This window comes from Nannobrachium achirus (assembly GCF_963921795.1).
Source record: "Nannobrachium achirus genome assembly, chromosome: 10".
Taxonomy (NCBI): domain Eukaryota; kingdom Metazoa; phylum Chordata; class Actinopteri; order Myctophiformes; family Myctophidae; genus Nannobrachium; species Nannobrachium achirus.
Window position 1 is genome coordinate 24,024,466 of NC_137819.1, and position 16,718 is coordinate 24,041,183.

A 16,718-nucleotide genomic window follows, 5' to 3' on the forward strand; every position below is an offset into this window, starting at 1 on the left:
TGATGTGTCAAATAGTGAGTTAATATATGACCTCAAGTCATATCTTAACATTAGATCTGCTAGAGAATACTGACCATTTCTGAGGCATATTTTAGGGATTTGTTGACATCACTCATATCTTATCAAATATGGATGAAGTATACATCTCCTTGTCATATACAATTTATGACTATTACCTAATGCAGTATATAAGAATATAATGACACCCTATTTTGAGTTGAATGGCAGTATCTTGAGCATATATTATCAATGATTTTAATATGAAATATAACTTTTACCGATTTAGCTATTCGCCCTGTTTTGGGTGAGATATTTAACTGATATTGATAGGTCATGAAACAGAGCATTTCTGATGAATATCCTGAGTTTCATGGAAATGCTAGATAAAGACAAATGTTGTACTAGGATACAGGCGTAATTTTAATTTTGTGAAGTATATGTTCCATAAATTACCTCGGGTCATATCTGGAAATATCTGATCATAATATTTTTTCTAGAATACTTGATGTGTCAAATAGTGAGTTCATATATGACCTCAAGTCATATCTTTACAATGGATCTGCTAGAGAATACTGGCCTTTTCTGAGGCATGTTTATGGTTTTGTTGACATCAACCATATCTTATCAAATATGGACAAAGTATACATCTCCTTGCCATATACAAAGTATGTATATACGTAATGAAGTATATATGAATATACTGACACCCTATTTTGATTAGAATGATGGCAATATCTGTAGCACATGTCATCAAACGATTTTCATATCAAATATACGCACTACAGATTTTGCCATTTGGCATGTTTTGGGTGAGATATTTAACTGGTATAGATAGGTCATGAAACAGAACATTTCTGATGCATATCCTGACTTTCATGGAAATGCTAGATCTGTTCAAATGTGAACCAAATATATAGCTTGGAGACAAATGTTGTACTAGGATACAGGCGTAATTTTAATTTTGTCAAGTATATGTTCCATAAATTACCTCAGGTCACATCTGGAAAAATCTGATCATAATATTCTTTCTAGAATACTTGATGTGTCAACTAGTGAGTTCATATATGACCTCAAGTCATATCTTTACAGTGGATCTGCTAGAGAATACTGATCATTTCTGAGGCATATTTAAGGTTTTGTTGACATCAACCATATCTTATCAAATATGGATGAAGTATACTAATATACTAAATAATGGGAATATCTGTAGCATATATCATCAACGATTTTCACATCAAATATACATACTACAGATTTTACCATTCTGCCTGTTTTGGACGAGATATTTAACTGATATTGATAGGTCATGAAACAGTACATTTTATGCATATCCTGAGTTCCATGGAAATGCTAGATCTGGTCAAATATGTACCCAATATACATCATGAAGACAATATGTTGTACTAGGATACAAGCAACATTTAATTTTTGTCATGTATATGTTCTGTAAATGACCTTAGGTCATATCTGTAAATATCTGATCACAATATTCTTTCTAGAATACTTTATGTGTCAGATATTGAGTTCATATATGACCTCAAGTCATATCTTTACAGTGGATCTGCAAGAGAATACTGACCATTTCTTAGGCATATTTAAGGTTTTGTTGACATCAACCATATCTTATCAAATATGGATGCAGTATACATCTCCTTATGTAAATATTTTGGCAGCCTATTTTGATAAGAATAATGGCTATATCTGTGGCATATAATGATATTAATAGGTCATGGAAATTGACAGAATTGGGTGAGTTATACTGGGAAAAACAGACCAGACCAGTGTCATTGATATGTCATATTTGGTCAAATATGAACCCGATATCATGAGGACATTATATAAGGAAACCAGTTAGTTTTCTATTACATTGGAACCTTGGAAGACAGTGACAAATGTCATTTTTCACTTTATCCAAATTGAAAGTGTTCATTAGCGTTCTTGTGAAGTTTGGAAGTTATTAGCAAACGCGGCCACAGGTTCTGTTATCAAGGTTATGTCCCCCAGGTTATGGGATCAGCTCTGTTGTCACAGATACAGTCCCAGGCAGTGGATGGAATTATAGCTACAGGATGCAGTACACACACTCGCACCCTGTCACACAGACAAGAAACAGACAAGAAAGCAGTAGCGACAGCTACTAAAGGTCTTGTAAAGGGCTTGTGGAGCTGTGTCCACACAAGACTGCATTTATGAGCATAGCTTTGGATATCATGTCCATAGCACAATGTTTATTCACAGGCGCAATGTTAAACCTTGTTATTTGCACATTGTTGTTTGCACATAGAACCTAGCAGCCCGAAACAATGTAAGTGTAGTGGGTTGACCTTTCCTGTAGGCAATCCTTAATTATGTGATGCTCCCTAATCAACCCTAATCAAGACAGGTGAGACACAGATGACTGCTAGTTTAATAAAAATGAAACACACCAGGCCATCATAGTAGATGGCTGGCTTGGGTTTATCTGGTGGTATGTTAGGTCACAGGGGGAGCGTATCGCTTTTACTACATGTCATCTTTTCGACACCCGACTCAAACCCTCACCCTAACCCTAACCTCCGTGGAGTGAGTCGTTAACCTTCCAGTCGAAATGATGGTCGTTCTAAAGAGCGTGATTTACCCGGTCACAAGTGCATGTCCATATTGGCATTCCCAGATATGGGTTTAAATTAATATTGATGACTCAGGGATCGACCACACTGGTTATCGTGAGACTGACACAATATTTATGACAACAGAGATCTTGGCAATATATGGAGATTGATATTAGGCATGAATGGCACACGCACAGACGGACAGACAGACATGATCTGCAGGTTTTCATGCTAAATAGATTTTAAACTTTGTCTAGTACAAGCAATTGATAAACTATTATATATTTCCCAACCTGACTTCATCTCTGCTCCTCTCTTTCATTCTGAACTGTGAATTTATGTGATATTTATTGGGGTGAAACCCAGGTGAAACTGGTTGCCCTGGCCACAAAATCATGCACTATTCATGGTTGTGGTAACGACTGACTTACTCAACATCAGGTAAATGACTGAATTACACACAGCCATGATCAAATGAGCAGCCTCCACTCCTGAAGTTTAACTAAGCATATAGGCTATGTGCACACAGTGAGTGCATAACCCAAAGTCTGCAAATCCTTTGAGTGCTCATATGTACCAGTATTGTATAATACAGATTACATCTATGGCATATCTTTGTGTGTCACAATTACATACAGTCTATCTTGGGTTCATATTATGTAAAATATCTAACTGATGCAAGTTACAAAAGAAATGGGTCGAGCTCAAGAGCTTTAAGTGGATACAGACTGTCTCACAGGTCAAAATGGGATTGGGCCTATAGATTCCAAAGACCTTACCAGGGAAGCTAAGCATAATGAGTCTGTTTTTATACCTTTAATAAACAAATGGAGTCAGCTTGTAAATGTCCTTATTTCTGTATGCATTGCAAAGGATTATGCTTTGCTGGGGATAAAAACAGAACCTCTCTGGTTAAAGACCACATAAAGTATGCAGTTGAAGGGACAGTAAGGTGTCATTACAGTTAGGGACATCTGAATGTTTATGAAATTAAATTAATTAGGATCATAGCATTCATTGGACTATCAGCGTCTCTCTTGAATGTAATGGTAGTTACAGGTAAGCATGAGCATTCAGTTAATCTTGGATGTGAACAAGACCAGTATAACTGGGGAGTTTATAGGCATGGACATAGTGAACAAGGTATCTAGCAAGAATGTCAAAGTTCCTTGATAAGCAACCCCTGAGGACACTAGCCACTTCATTGGTCCATCGTACCATTACATTGGCTCAACAAAAAACTAAAGATAGACCGCAACAGTGCCGATTATAAACAAATGTGGGTTGTCCTTAAAGTCCAAGACCATTTCAATTTCAATGTTTTGAATCCTAAATAAGAGCTAGTGTATCTAATCTGAAATGACAGGAACTTAGAGGACAAGTAGGCCTATATTTCTTCAGTGGGGGTATAACAAAATGCATTGTGGCCTAAACTCGGGCGATAAAGAGAGAAAGACAGACAGACAGACAGACAGACAGACAGACAGACAGACAGACAGACAGACAGACAGACATATAGGCACATGATGCTTATCTAACAGTACACAGCAGCACTGCTTTGATAATGACCTCTGAATTGAACCCTAGAGTCCATGATTAAAGGCATATCATTCAGCCACAGAAGGGCTTACATACAACTGTTAATGGAAAGGTCTTGACCTCAGCTGTCATAGGTCATTGTTGAACATCTATGGGACACCATCAAATGGGGTATACCCATTTAAAGATAAAAAACTCACACAATAACAACATATCCCATAATATCTCCTGGCACAGGGATCATCAATGTCTGTACATTGACACATGTGGTGAGACTTGTCTTTGTCCATGGTAGATGGCAAAAATATCATTCAGACAAAAATGTCCACCGCAAGCCAGCATGGCGATGAACCCTGCCTGGGGTATCCACAGTTTAATACTACATACTATTAACTATGAGGTTTATCAATGTGAAACATTATAGATGTGACATAGAACTTGTTACAAAGTGTACAAATCAGCCCAACATACACAACCCAGTATGGACGGGAACCCCTGTTTTATCCCTCAGGCGGGGGAACACATTTTTGTGTTGTTTTTCTGAAAACTTAGGTCAGGCTTTAGAAGGTATCGACCTTAGGTCTTAATGGGTTAAAAAAAAAACAGTAAAGATATATGGAATGGCAACCTGATATTAACTGCATTAGTTCTCGAAGTGGGGTCCTTGAGGGAGTTCCAGGGGGTCCCCCGCTAAATGATAGTTAGGAATGAAATGGACCCTTATGGGTAACTCATAGAGTGTACAAATGGAACCAAAATGAACCCATTAACATTGATTTTACAATAAATTGTGGTCTCAGATAGAAATGCCATAGAATGGGGTCCGTACTTAGACTAATGCATGTCAAACTGGGGTTCTTGCAATTAAAATAGTTGAGAATCACTGCTAGACTCATCAAAATCTTCTCTAATGGAAATGTTTCTTCTTTGAAATGTTTGAGATCCACTACCATACTGTATTCCTCAATGCTTCAGAAGCTTAATATAAAACTATCCTGCTTGAAATGAGTAGGCCTATAATACAATAAAAACATCATCATACAACAGACACGACATACACGGTTATATAAGCAAATTATCATCTGTAATTAAATCTGATATATATTATAGTTTGGAGGAAACATATGAAAGATGAAGGGAGCCATCTTTGTAGTTACAGAGAGGAACACAATATATGTGTTTTTATGGAAAGCAGTTTGAAAATCAACTACACTTCCCACAATGCAATTGCAAATGCCTGATTGGCTGTGTGTCATGTGACTGTGACGTGGCCAGCTACCATTGGCTCTGCTGAGAGCACACCCCCACTTTGAATCCAAACAGCCAGCAGCACACAGCACAGCAGTTACTGTACATTTGTCACCAACAGCAAGCATTGAGAGCTGCTTGTCTAAAAGTGATTTAGGATAAAGCTAAACTAAATAAAATCACTGTTGATTGTTGAACAGGAAGATAGGTTGCTGCCAATCTATTTGTGGGATTAAATCTACATTATGGAGACTTTTGGCACACAGAGAAGGAGTTTTGGAGCAGGGAGATGACACAGGTATGTAAAGCTATTTCAAGTGATTGCTTTTGCTTCCAGTATTTTTTACAACTTCACTATTTACAATTCATACTCCAGTGTTTTCAGCCCTTTTCATGTCAAGGACCCCAAAATCCAAAATGTAGACTATTTGGCTGCAGACCCCTTTTAATATGTGACAGGAACCCTCATTCCTGTTAAAATGTTTCCATTATACAAGGTCCATTATATATTCAGCAGTTAAATTGCTTTATTGTGACAGTAATCATTGCTATAGAGTGTTTGTTTAGTAACATGTTAGGTTGAGAACCACTGCACTAGTGGTCTATGAGGTGGTTCCAGGTGGTCCCCAGCTAAATAATGTTGATAACCAAATGGACCCCTATAGATATTTTAATTATTGTAAAATCAAACCAAATGGACAAGCTAAATTATTGTTACACATGATCTGCACTAAAGTATTGGGTATGAGACTGAGAGGCTAAATCTCACTAAATGGTGAACCATATGGCTCAAATACATAAATAATTGATATCAAAAAGGTTTGAAAAACACTGATTTAGTGCCATAGTTCTCAAAGTGGGAGTGGGAGCTAGTGAGTTACAGGAGTTCACACTGCATTGTGTGTGTGTGTGTGTGTGTGTGTGTGTGTGTGTGTGTGTGTGTGTGTGTGTGTGTGTGTGTGTGTGTGTGTGTGTGTGTGTGTGTGTGTGTGTGTGTCATGAAATGTGATCTTACCATAATCCCAGTAATCCTTAATAATATTCCATCATATTCAAGGGTTGTTGAGAAAGATACATTCAAATTAGACCACTGCAGAGGGCAGGTGTGTTTGTCCAGCCACCAGCTGACACTAGTTTGAATCTGCATCAAGGCAATTAGGCTATGCTTCTGCCCAGTCAAAATCATTTCAACAGAAAATGTACTTTAGTATTAGGCTACTTGAGTGAGTTCACCAACAAGTAAGACAGTAATGCTAAATTCATAACTATATATTATTTTCTCCCACACAGGGTTGGTGACCTGGCAGAAAACCTACATTCAAAATGGGATGCCATCATGGAGAATATTGATGGAGTGGACACAAGAACTTCCTCATCCAAAATCCCACCTGCCTTATCAGAAGTAAGTGTGGTATTGCATTAATTTGGGGACATATGCCCTTACATTGGTTGTAATTTTAACAATAACAATAGGATTTCCTGGCATACCTGTGATCCTAGATTACTGAGGTACTACACTGTCTCTCTGCATTCTATGTATGTGTTAACCTTGCTCACTGTAAGTCGCTCTGAATTAAAAGCTTCTGCTAAATGCCTAAATTGTAAATTTGATTTTACACAGTTGAAGTTAACAGATTGCGCACTGACTAATATTGAAAAATGTAATATTGGTGCAAGTGATTTGTTTGAAAAGGTTAGTTTTCTATTCAAACATTAGTGATTTCTATAATGTTTTCTAAATTAAATAACAGGGGTCTCCCTTCACTGCAACTTGCAACTCTAGATTATTTTTAAACATGTTGAATCTAGAGCTGCAACAACCTTTGGCAGCCCATACATCTAAACAGAAAACAGAAAACAAAAGGTGAGTTTAAAATAATTTGGTACTGTCAGATGGGACTGTTTGTTTGGATGTACGGGCAGTCAATAGTTAGTGGTGCAACTCTGGATTGCAGATTTGTACATTTGGTCTGCTAATTTCTTCGAGTCATCACTATCCTTTTGAGATGCCTTTATTATATATTTAGAGTTCATTTAGTTGTATTTGTTGTTTAATTCACTAGAGGCTTGCAATAGAGCTTATGAAAACCTAAAGGCCAGCAAGAAGATGGAGCTGGATGGGCCCATAGAGGACGTGAAGAGGAGAAAGACGATTACCAGCAGGAGAGATCGGGTGAGTTATTGCCCTGTTGTATTACGGTTGCATTTGTTTGATCATGTGAATTATCAATTACCTTATGTAAGGGATATAACAGTGAGGTGGTCATTGCTGAGAAATGGTTTCACTACTCACAAAAACACAAAGGCAGGTTTATGATCTTAAGCTTATTCTACAGGTCTGGGCAATAGCATTGTTGTCCAGTCCAGATAGGTGGCACACTTGAGCGAATCAAAGATTCTGTCTGGTGGGTATATTCTATTTCCTGGCCAAAGGTGGATTTTACCCAAAAGGTGGGGTTCTGAGAGGCTTCCTACCATAGGCTTTCATGAGAGCAGTGATAGCTGAGTGGTTAGTATCCACACCTAGGACTCCGGAGGCCCCAGAGGTCGCAGGTACGATCCCCCGCTCCAGCTATCACTGCTCCCCTCTCCCCGCGCTCCTTGTGGGCAGCACCGGGTTCGGCTGGGTTAAGCTGGAGAAAAAAAGCAGCTGGGTTGGGCTGCGATATCTGAATTTCCCTCGCGGGATGAGTAGGTATTCATTATTATCATGATGGTATCATGAAATTGCCTTCCCAAGTGGGGGTCCACTGATGAGTAACTAATGCAACATTGTTTTCTCACCCAACAGTAAACATACCAATATACAGCATAAGTGTATACAGACTTTTTTTTTACGGCTTTCATTGTAAGCTTGTAGATTTTAACAATATTTATCAGTGGAACAGTCAACTAAATGTAATGAATCAACTCCTGCAAGTCCAAGTGCTTGTCAGGGTGGGCATCCCCCAGTTCAAGTATGATTATTATAATTTTTTCTAGACATAATATAGCCCCCATAAAGTCATTTTGGATGGAAGCTGGCAGCAAGGGCTGCTGGTAGCAGTGAGTTGGATGATGCCTGCGACAAGCTGTTGAGCTGAAGTGGATGCATCTGTAAACCAATTGAAGTAGTAACTAATAACATTAGTTTTTCTTCCCATCTGTAACATGTAGAGTATTGTCATACAGTTCATATTGGATGAAAGTGATCTCTAGTTTTCCAGAGCTTTAAGGCCTATTGCATTGTTACATTGTGTTGCCAAGAACAGGGTCAGATTCATTTTGTGACCTTGAATAAGTGTTTCAGCTGGACCAGAATAATCCCTATTCTTTAAGATCCTAGTTGGGTTGGAGTTTGAAAAGGGTAGACATTAACGTGTTCCTGGCCCTTCTCTAGTCGCCAGCATTGATTATTGCCCTTATCTGTTTCATTCAACTTCCTCCTTAGTGGGCAGCAAGTGTAATGCAGGTAATCGCTTTTTTATTGCCAGGTTTGACAAGAGAAACAAGGGACTGGGTATAAGTCAAACAAGCACAAAAGAACTAGGCTAAGTTTGACAACTCTACAGTACACCGGCTATTTGAAAATGGCAGATCTATAAGGTTTGTTAACCATCTATGTGTGCAGTTAACCTGGTCATGTCTCCTCCTATCTATGCTGGCCTACAGCAGAGCTCAGAGTGGTCTCAAAATATGGTTAGCTGTTTGATATTAACTTGATTATAACAAATGAGGCAAATAAGCACATTTTATTTTTATTTATTTTTACTTTTTACAATGCAGGGCAACGGTTTAGGGAGTATGTTTGTACAATATTTATTCAGTGGAGTTATAAGCAAAACCCCAAATCAGCCTGTTATAGTGAAGACGGACAGCCAGGAGTGAAAACATTGTCTCCCAATGCCTTCGGCCTGGTGGAGACAACAAGCCTAAAATTGCTTATTATAAGCAGACAAGGCAAAACTGGGGGCCCCATATCAAAGGTTTTCCTTTTGACCAGAATGGGTGAATAGAACATGTTGAGTCTAACCTCCTCTTCCCATCTGTTACACAGCTCTTCAAGAAACAGGTCGGTGTTGGACAGAAGATACTGTCCAAAGAGGACCAGCTATACCTCAGCGGTGCAGCTGCAGACGCCAATTTCGTCAGTGACAAGGACAAAACTGTTTTCAAAATCAAATCACCAAAGTGGCGCTCATCACGGCTGTCCAAAATAATGGCGGACTGTCGGAAGGTCCTGGATGACAATAGGAAGAAGGGTGTGCAGCCCAGGTCCACCCATGTTCGCACCTATTGTGGACAATTTATGCCCTCCTGCAGAGGGCAAGCAGATCTACCTGCAGCAGAGTGAGGAGGACACCACTGGGACTTAGTAAGGCTTGTTATAGGCTCTGAGTACAACTGTACTCCTGGGTTTTTAGAAGGGGCATCAATTTTTCCTGTTCAGATTCCCATAGCTTTGTTTCATTGGCTCAGCAGCAGATTTGAACCAGAATAACCAGAACAAGCTATGGAAGAACGGGAAACATTTATGCCATCTTCTAGAAACCTGGGATTATAGTTTGCACAACGCCAATTAACGGTGGTGTTCTGTTCATGCTTTTGGTTCTGATTTGTTTATTCTGTCCAACAGTGACCTGTTTCAAATATGGTTCTTACCTACCTGGAGTGTGTTAAGTAATAATTGGATGTGTTCTATTAATTTTATATTCAACAATCCCTGTGTGTGTGTGTGTGTGTGTGTGTGTGTGTGTGTGTGTGTGTGTGTGTGTGTGTGTGTGTGTGTGTGTGTGTGTGTGTGTGTGTGTGTAAATATTGTTCTCAAAATACTGTTCTTAGGTTTTAGCCCCCGTTTTAAAAGAACATTTAAAATAACATTTGCTCTAAAAAATAAATATTTGCTTAATTGCATTAAGTGATTTTCATGTGTTGAAATGTGTACCTTCATATTTAATTTTTTGACTATCATTTGGTGTAGAGAGAAAGGAGCGGACCTAGTATAGGCTCATGGGGACAATGAACTGTGTCCTGGTATGGTGAATCATCCTGATATGGTCCATGGATGGTATACAGGTTATAGGTCATATCAATCATGAATGTATCCTGACATAAAAATACACCTGGTGTTTGGACTTGACATATGGTTACAGGTCATATCAATACAGTATCCTGAGCTAAAATACACCTGGTGTTTGGGCCTGAAATATGGTTACAGGCCGTATCAATACAGTATCCTGAGCTAAAATAGACCTGTTGTTTGGACCTAATATATGGTTACAGGTTGTATCAATACGGTATCCTGAGGTAAAATATACCCGGTGTTTGGACTTCCTATATGGTTACAGGTCGTATCAATACAGAATCCTGAGCTAAAATACACCCAGTGTTTGGACTTAATATATGGCTATAGGTCGTATCAATACAGAATCCTGAGCTAAAATACACCCCGTGTTTGGACTTCATATATGGTCACAGGTCGTATCAGTACAGAATCCTGAGCTAAAATACACCCCGTGTTTGGACTTAATATATGGTTATAGGTCGTATCAGTACAGAATCCTGAGCTAAAATACACCCCGTGTTTGGACTTCATATATGGTTACAGGCCGTATCAATAAAGTATCCTGAGCTAAAATACACCCTGTGTTTGGACTTCATATATGGTTACAGGTTGTATCAATACAGAATCCTGAGCTAAAATACACCAAGTGTTTGGATTTGAAATATGGTCACAGGTCATATCAATACAGTATCCTGAGCCAATGTACACCCGGTATTGGCACTTGAAATATGGTCACAGGTCATATCAATACAGTATCCTGAGCTAAAATACACCCAGTGTTTGGACTTGAAACAAGGTCACAGGTCGTATCAATACAGTATCCTGAGCTAAAATACACCTGGCGTTTGGACTTGAAATATGGTTAGAGGTTGTATCAATACATTGGATATGAGTTATGACTCATCTCCAGAAATGACAACTGTCCATTTCTGATGAGATATTTTAGACACTGCCTGGAGTTATTTTCCGAATATGGCATGTGGTCGTATACAGTATCTGGGAAAAGATTAACTCCATATTCTAGCAAGAATAAAGTGGTCCCATATTGGGAGTTCGATATGCTCCGAACATGAAATGTATTTCACTTGCTGTTCGGAGAGTATCCAATCTGGATATCAGCACATATATAGTTACAGGTCATATCAATACAATATATGGATTTAAGATACTTCTGGTGTTTGGACTTGAAATATGGATAGTGGTCATATATGTATAATATCTTGACATTGGATATGAGTTAAGAATCATTTCCAGAAATGACAGCTGTCCATTTCTGATGAGATATTTTAGACAGGGATTAGAGTTATTTTCCGAATATGGCATGTGGTCGTATACAGTATCCGGGATAAAGATTAACTCCATATTCTAGCAAGAATAAAGTGGTCCCATATTGGGAGTTCGATATGCTCCGAACATGAAATGTATTTCACTTGCTGTTCGGAGAGTATCCAATCCGGATATCATCATACATGACTTGTATCTGGTAATATTCGGGCAACGATATCTAGGGATTCTTGGTCTTTTTGCGCAGTGATCTCCACATTAATAGCATACTTCAATCCTCCAGTTCTAGGCAGCACATAACTTATTTCCACATAACAACGCAAAGGTATATCAATGACATACCGTAGTTCAATGTTGAAAATGGGTGGTTCTCCCCTTTAAGTATTCAAAAGTGCATGCTTTTGATCATCATCAGATATTCACACATACAGTATGTTAAAAAGACCAACACAGACAAACACAAACCGGACGACTAACACAGCAAACATCAGGTGAGAAGTTAGCACGGTAATCACACAGAACAACAACATCAGGTTCTCAGTGAATCACAGCAAGACAGCAGATACTCACAGACACAGACAGAGGCGTAGAGTAGAGTAATAAAAATGTTATTACTTTTCTTACATGGTCAAGGTGCTTCCACTCCTCCGCCCACTCCCTGTCCGTCAGCCGGTGGTCAATCACCTCCTCCTGCCGGGTGCCCGTGTGCATGCCTGGACGGACGGACAGACAGACAGACAGACAGACAGACAGACAGACAGACAGACAGACAGACAGACAGAGTGCAGCAAGTCAGTTTCTGTAAAGGTATTCATTTCGTCCATCCCTGTTGTCAATGTTTAACGTGTTCTCCACGAGACACTCCATTCATCCACTGCTCTCTCTCCTTAGAATATTTGAGTTAGGGGGCACGGTGGCGCAGTGGTTAGCGCTTCGCCTCACAGCTAGAAGGTCCTGGGTTTGATTCCCGCCGGGGGACGCTGTGGGTGCTGGGGGCGTGTTTCTCCCTCCGCGTCATCAGCACCCACACCCTAGGTGGGGTCGGCGATAGGGCCTTTCTTTGTGGAGTTTGCATGTTCTCCCTGTGTCTCCTAGGGTTGATACCCTCACAAAAACATGCAGTAATCCTGGTCTCAATAATGCCTCCCCCTGGCCAGCCAGGGCGCTTGATGGAGGGGAAAGGAACTGGTTGGAATAACGTGTTCCTTCCACGCGCTACGTCCATCCCGGGGAAATCCCTCCTGTCAGGTGAAAAGAAACAATTTGGACTCCTCATGCATTGAAGGAAGCATGAGGTCAGTCCGTTGACTACCCAGGTGCGGCAAAGGGAGAACAGAGTCCAGGATTACATAGGCAATTGGCACTGGGTGAAAATGGGTTGCAAAATCGTCGGATAAAAATTAAAAAGAAGAATATTTGAGTTATTTGTAATATCCAACCTGTGAAATATTTGTTTAGAAAGCCAAAAACCCAAACAGTAATGTTATTTTCATTAACACGATCCATGGTCAGCACCAAAAACTCGCATTTATTTGTATGGCGATTAATCGTGAAGTTAAAACGTCATTATCACGACAGCCCTATTGACCCGAACGGTATTAATGTACAGGGCATTCAATGGCAGCACAGACAGTACTGGGATCTTACAGCACAGTTAAGAATGCAGCGTAAATACAATATAGGCTACTCTATTTAGTTAGCAAGAATGCCAATTCCCATCCGTGGGTCCCTGACATGTAACAATAAAACGATGGAGGTACCACACAATGTAAGACAAAATAAAAAGTAAGGACAGAACTAGCGCATTAACGAAAAAGTCGACAAGTCGACTGAGTCGACTTCATTACACAAGTCGACTCCCACCAGAGAAAGTCGAAGGTTTTTGCTCCATGCGTGCGTCTGTACAGCATTCAAACAGTAGGATTGCTTATTGTCAAGGACGGAATGATCCAATATTACAGAGCTACATTACATTTGGTATAACATGGTTCTATTGTGAAAATATCGCGAGGCGTTGTGAGCATGTAGATCGGCTATTTTCACAAAATTCTGCCTCTATATATTTGACAATTTAGACAATGTTTAATTTGTCATTTTAGATGTATTAAAACGTCCTCAAATTGGCACTTTAGAAATGTGAAGATACCCTCTATCTATATACTTAAAATGTATAAAATAATTGGGGGGACGTGTGTGATGTGATGACGTCATCAAACGATAAAGTCGACTTCAACTCAACTTTTTACTGAGTCGAGTCGACTTGCAAAAATCACAAGTCGTTAATGCCCTAGACAGAACACAAAACAAGTACAGTACAATGCATAACAATGCGACTAGAACTCAAAATAACACCCCTTGTCTGTCTCCCTCTCTCTCTCTCTCTCTCTCTCTCTCTCTCCCCCACTCTGTGTCTAAACCAGCCAGAGGGCAGGACCCCCATGACTGAGTTTCTAGAGCACCAGACACCTCGCTCTCCAGGCTAGACACGCTAAATGTCTCGCCTATTTTTAGAGCAGGGGGTGCGGGGGGTGCGGGACATGGTGTGTGTGTGTGTGGGGGGAGAGGGGGGGAAGGGGGGGTGTCATCATCTTCTTTAGAGCTTCTTCATCAAAATTCATCTACAGATCTGACACGACACGCACATCTGCACCCGTCTCATGCATAGCGTATCGTCGCTATCGGGTGGAAAACTTGTATGTCCAAAACGTAAGCCATTTACCATGAGAGGGAATGGGTTGTTGGCTGATTTACCACTGGTTGTTGGCTGATTTACCACTGTTTCAGGGTGAAACAGTGGTAAATCAGCCAACAACCCACGACCCTCGAATGGTAAATTGCTTTTCTACCACTTCTACCATATAAATGAAAGAAAACACAGTTGTAAGTTGAAATGTTACAACTGCAACACAACAGTGGGCGGGGTTCATGAGCCAACTCAAGGTTGTTGACTGATTTACCACTGTTTTAAGCCAATCAAAATCCAGTATCTGAACATGTGACCACATGACCACCACTTTTATGTGTCATTTAGGCTGGATTTAGACTTTTTATTGAGTCGAGTCGACTTGCAAAAATCACAAGTCGTTAATGCCCTAGACAGAACACAAAACAAGTACAGTACAATGCATAACAATGCGACTAGAACTCAAAATAACACCCCTTGTCTGTCTCTCTCTCTTTCTCTCTCTCCCCCACTCTGTGTCTAAAGCAGGTGCTCTAGAAACTTTTAGAAATGAACTAAATTAGTGAAAACAGCAGATCTACAAGCACACAACGCCTCGCACCGCGAGGCGTTGCGTGCTTGTAGATCTGCAGCTTTCACTACTTTTGTGCGACGGCCTTGTATGATGAAGCAGAGCTTTACTTTACGAAAAAACATACAAATTTGAAACTTGGGAGATACGAGGTTTCTGCCCGACAGTGACGATATATTGCCTTAATTGTTCCTGTAAATTTTCCATGTACAGAGACATCCCCCCAAAGTGCTCGTAGACTTTACATTTCTCCCTCTGTCCACTGAATGCTGCTTTAAATTTCTTCTGTAGTGTAAAACATATGCTGAATTATTGTTTTCATTTCATTACGCCCTCAAAATGCAATTCTCGCACTCGGTAATGACATCAGTGGCGCTCGGGTTAAACTGCAAGTGACATTTTGGACAGTTTCATGTGTGACTTGGCTCGTTACTGCGTTCAGTCTGTGACACATCTTTAGAAATCTGATTTGAATCAGATTTCAAACCACTGGATGTGGTTTGTAAAAATCGGATTTCATGTGACCTGCATGTGACCTGTCTGCATTCAGACTAATGTAAGCAAATCGGATTCAAATCTTGATGTGACAGATCTGATTCAGGCTGGATTTGGCTGGCAGTGTAAATCAGGCCTTAAGGAGAGTGAAAATAGCTGACCTACAAGCAGCTAGTGGATCGGCTATTTTCACTTTAGTGTGTGACACTCTCGAATGATGAAATATGGCATTCCATTACATGAAAACATAAAATAATTAATAAATGTGTAAATAATAAATGTGGTGATACAATGTTTAATGATATATTTGCGCACCAGGGAATGGTTTTGCAAGAGGCTCTCTGCTTTGCGATTGCGCTCCGTTGCAACAACTCGGGATACGTCATCCTGATGTTTCTTGTACAGTATCAGTCACCATCAATCATCAATGAATTATTTTTCATTTCAAGGACCCTCAGCTCCACAACACCATTTTATATACTTTTTTTAATCACCTTTAGGACCCCAATCTACACTATACAATCCTAACTGTGACGTGTGTGTAAAAATGTTGTACACCTTCTGAGTCACAGACCCTCGAGAAATCCCTTTCTCAACACTTTGAGAACCACCGGCTATGATGAAGACATTGATTGACGATTTTATTTTATTTTTTAAATGGGTGGATCGGAGGATCACCCTCCGATTACCTCACATCTATAAATGAAATGAATTAAATATTACCCCACGAAACCATTGCACTAACAAACCCACAAGGACTCTTGTAAACAAGGCTCCAGCTTCACAAGTTTTTTATTTTTTTGGACCCATGTCTTCAGTGGTCTGACTGGTGCTTTGGTGGGCAGGGAATGGGAGTTGATGTAAGAATGATGTAAGTCCTGTAAAATGTGAACTGTCCTGGTATTATTACTGTATGGGATCATCTCTTGTTCTTTCTTTCACCGAAGCCTGCATCTCGTCGCTGTCGGGCAGAAACCTCTTATCTCCAACGTGTTCTTTCTTCTTTCATATAAATGAACGGCCTACTGTACTTGATCATTAAACAGTGTCACACAAAAGCATCAAAAGGAGCGGATCCACCAATCAAAATACTTGAGCTTGTGAGATGTGCTACTTTTGTGGTTTTTGAATTTTAATCCTGCGAGTAACTATTTTGGACATTATGAGGTTTCCACCCGACAGGGACAGAATGTTATGTGTAGTGCTCAACATCAGCAAGAGTACACATGTTACCAACAAGAATCTGTATGTTGGAATATTAAG

General features: G+C 39.8%; 1 protein-coding gene across 1 annotated transcript in view; it reads right to left on the bottom strand.

Moving 5' to 3' along the window:
* Positions 1 to 16,718, bottom strand: part of runx1t1 (RUNX1 partner transcriptional co-repressor 1) — a gene marked incomplete at its 3' end in the record, with an annotated part of 176,398 nt that overhangs the window by 17,790 nt on the left and 141,890 nt on the right. Inside the window, exon 7 of the mRNA XM_080735339.1 lies at positions 12,322 to 12,419. Coding sequence (XP_080591465.1) covers positions 12,322 to 12,419 — 98 coding nt within the window. The remainder of the gene's footprint in view (positions 1 to 12,321; positions 12,420 to 16,718) is intronic.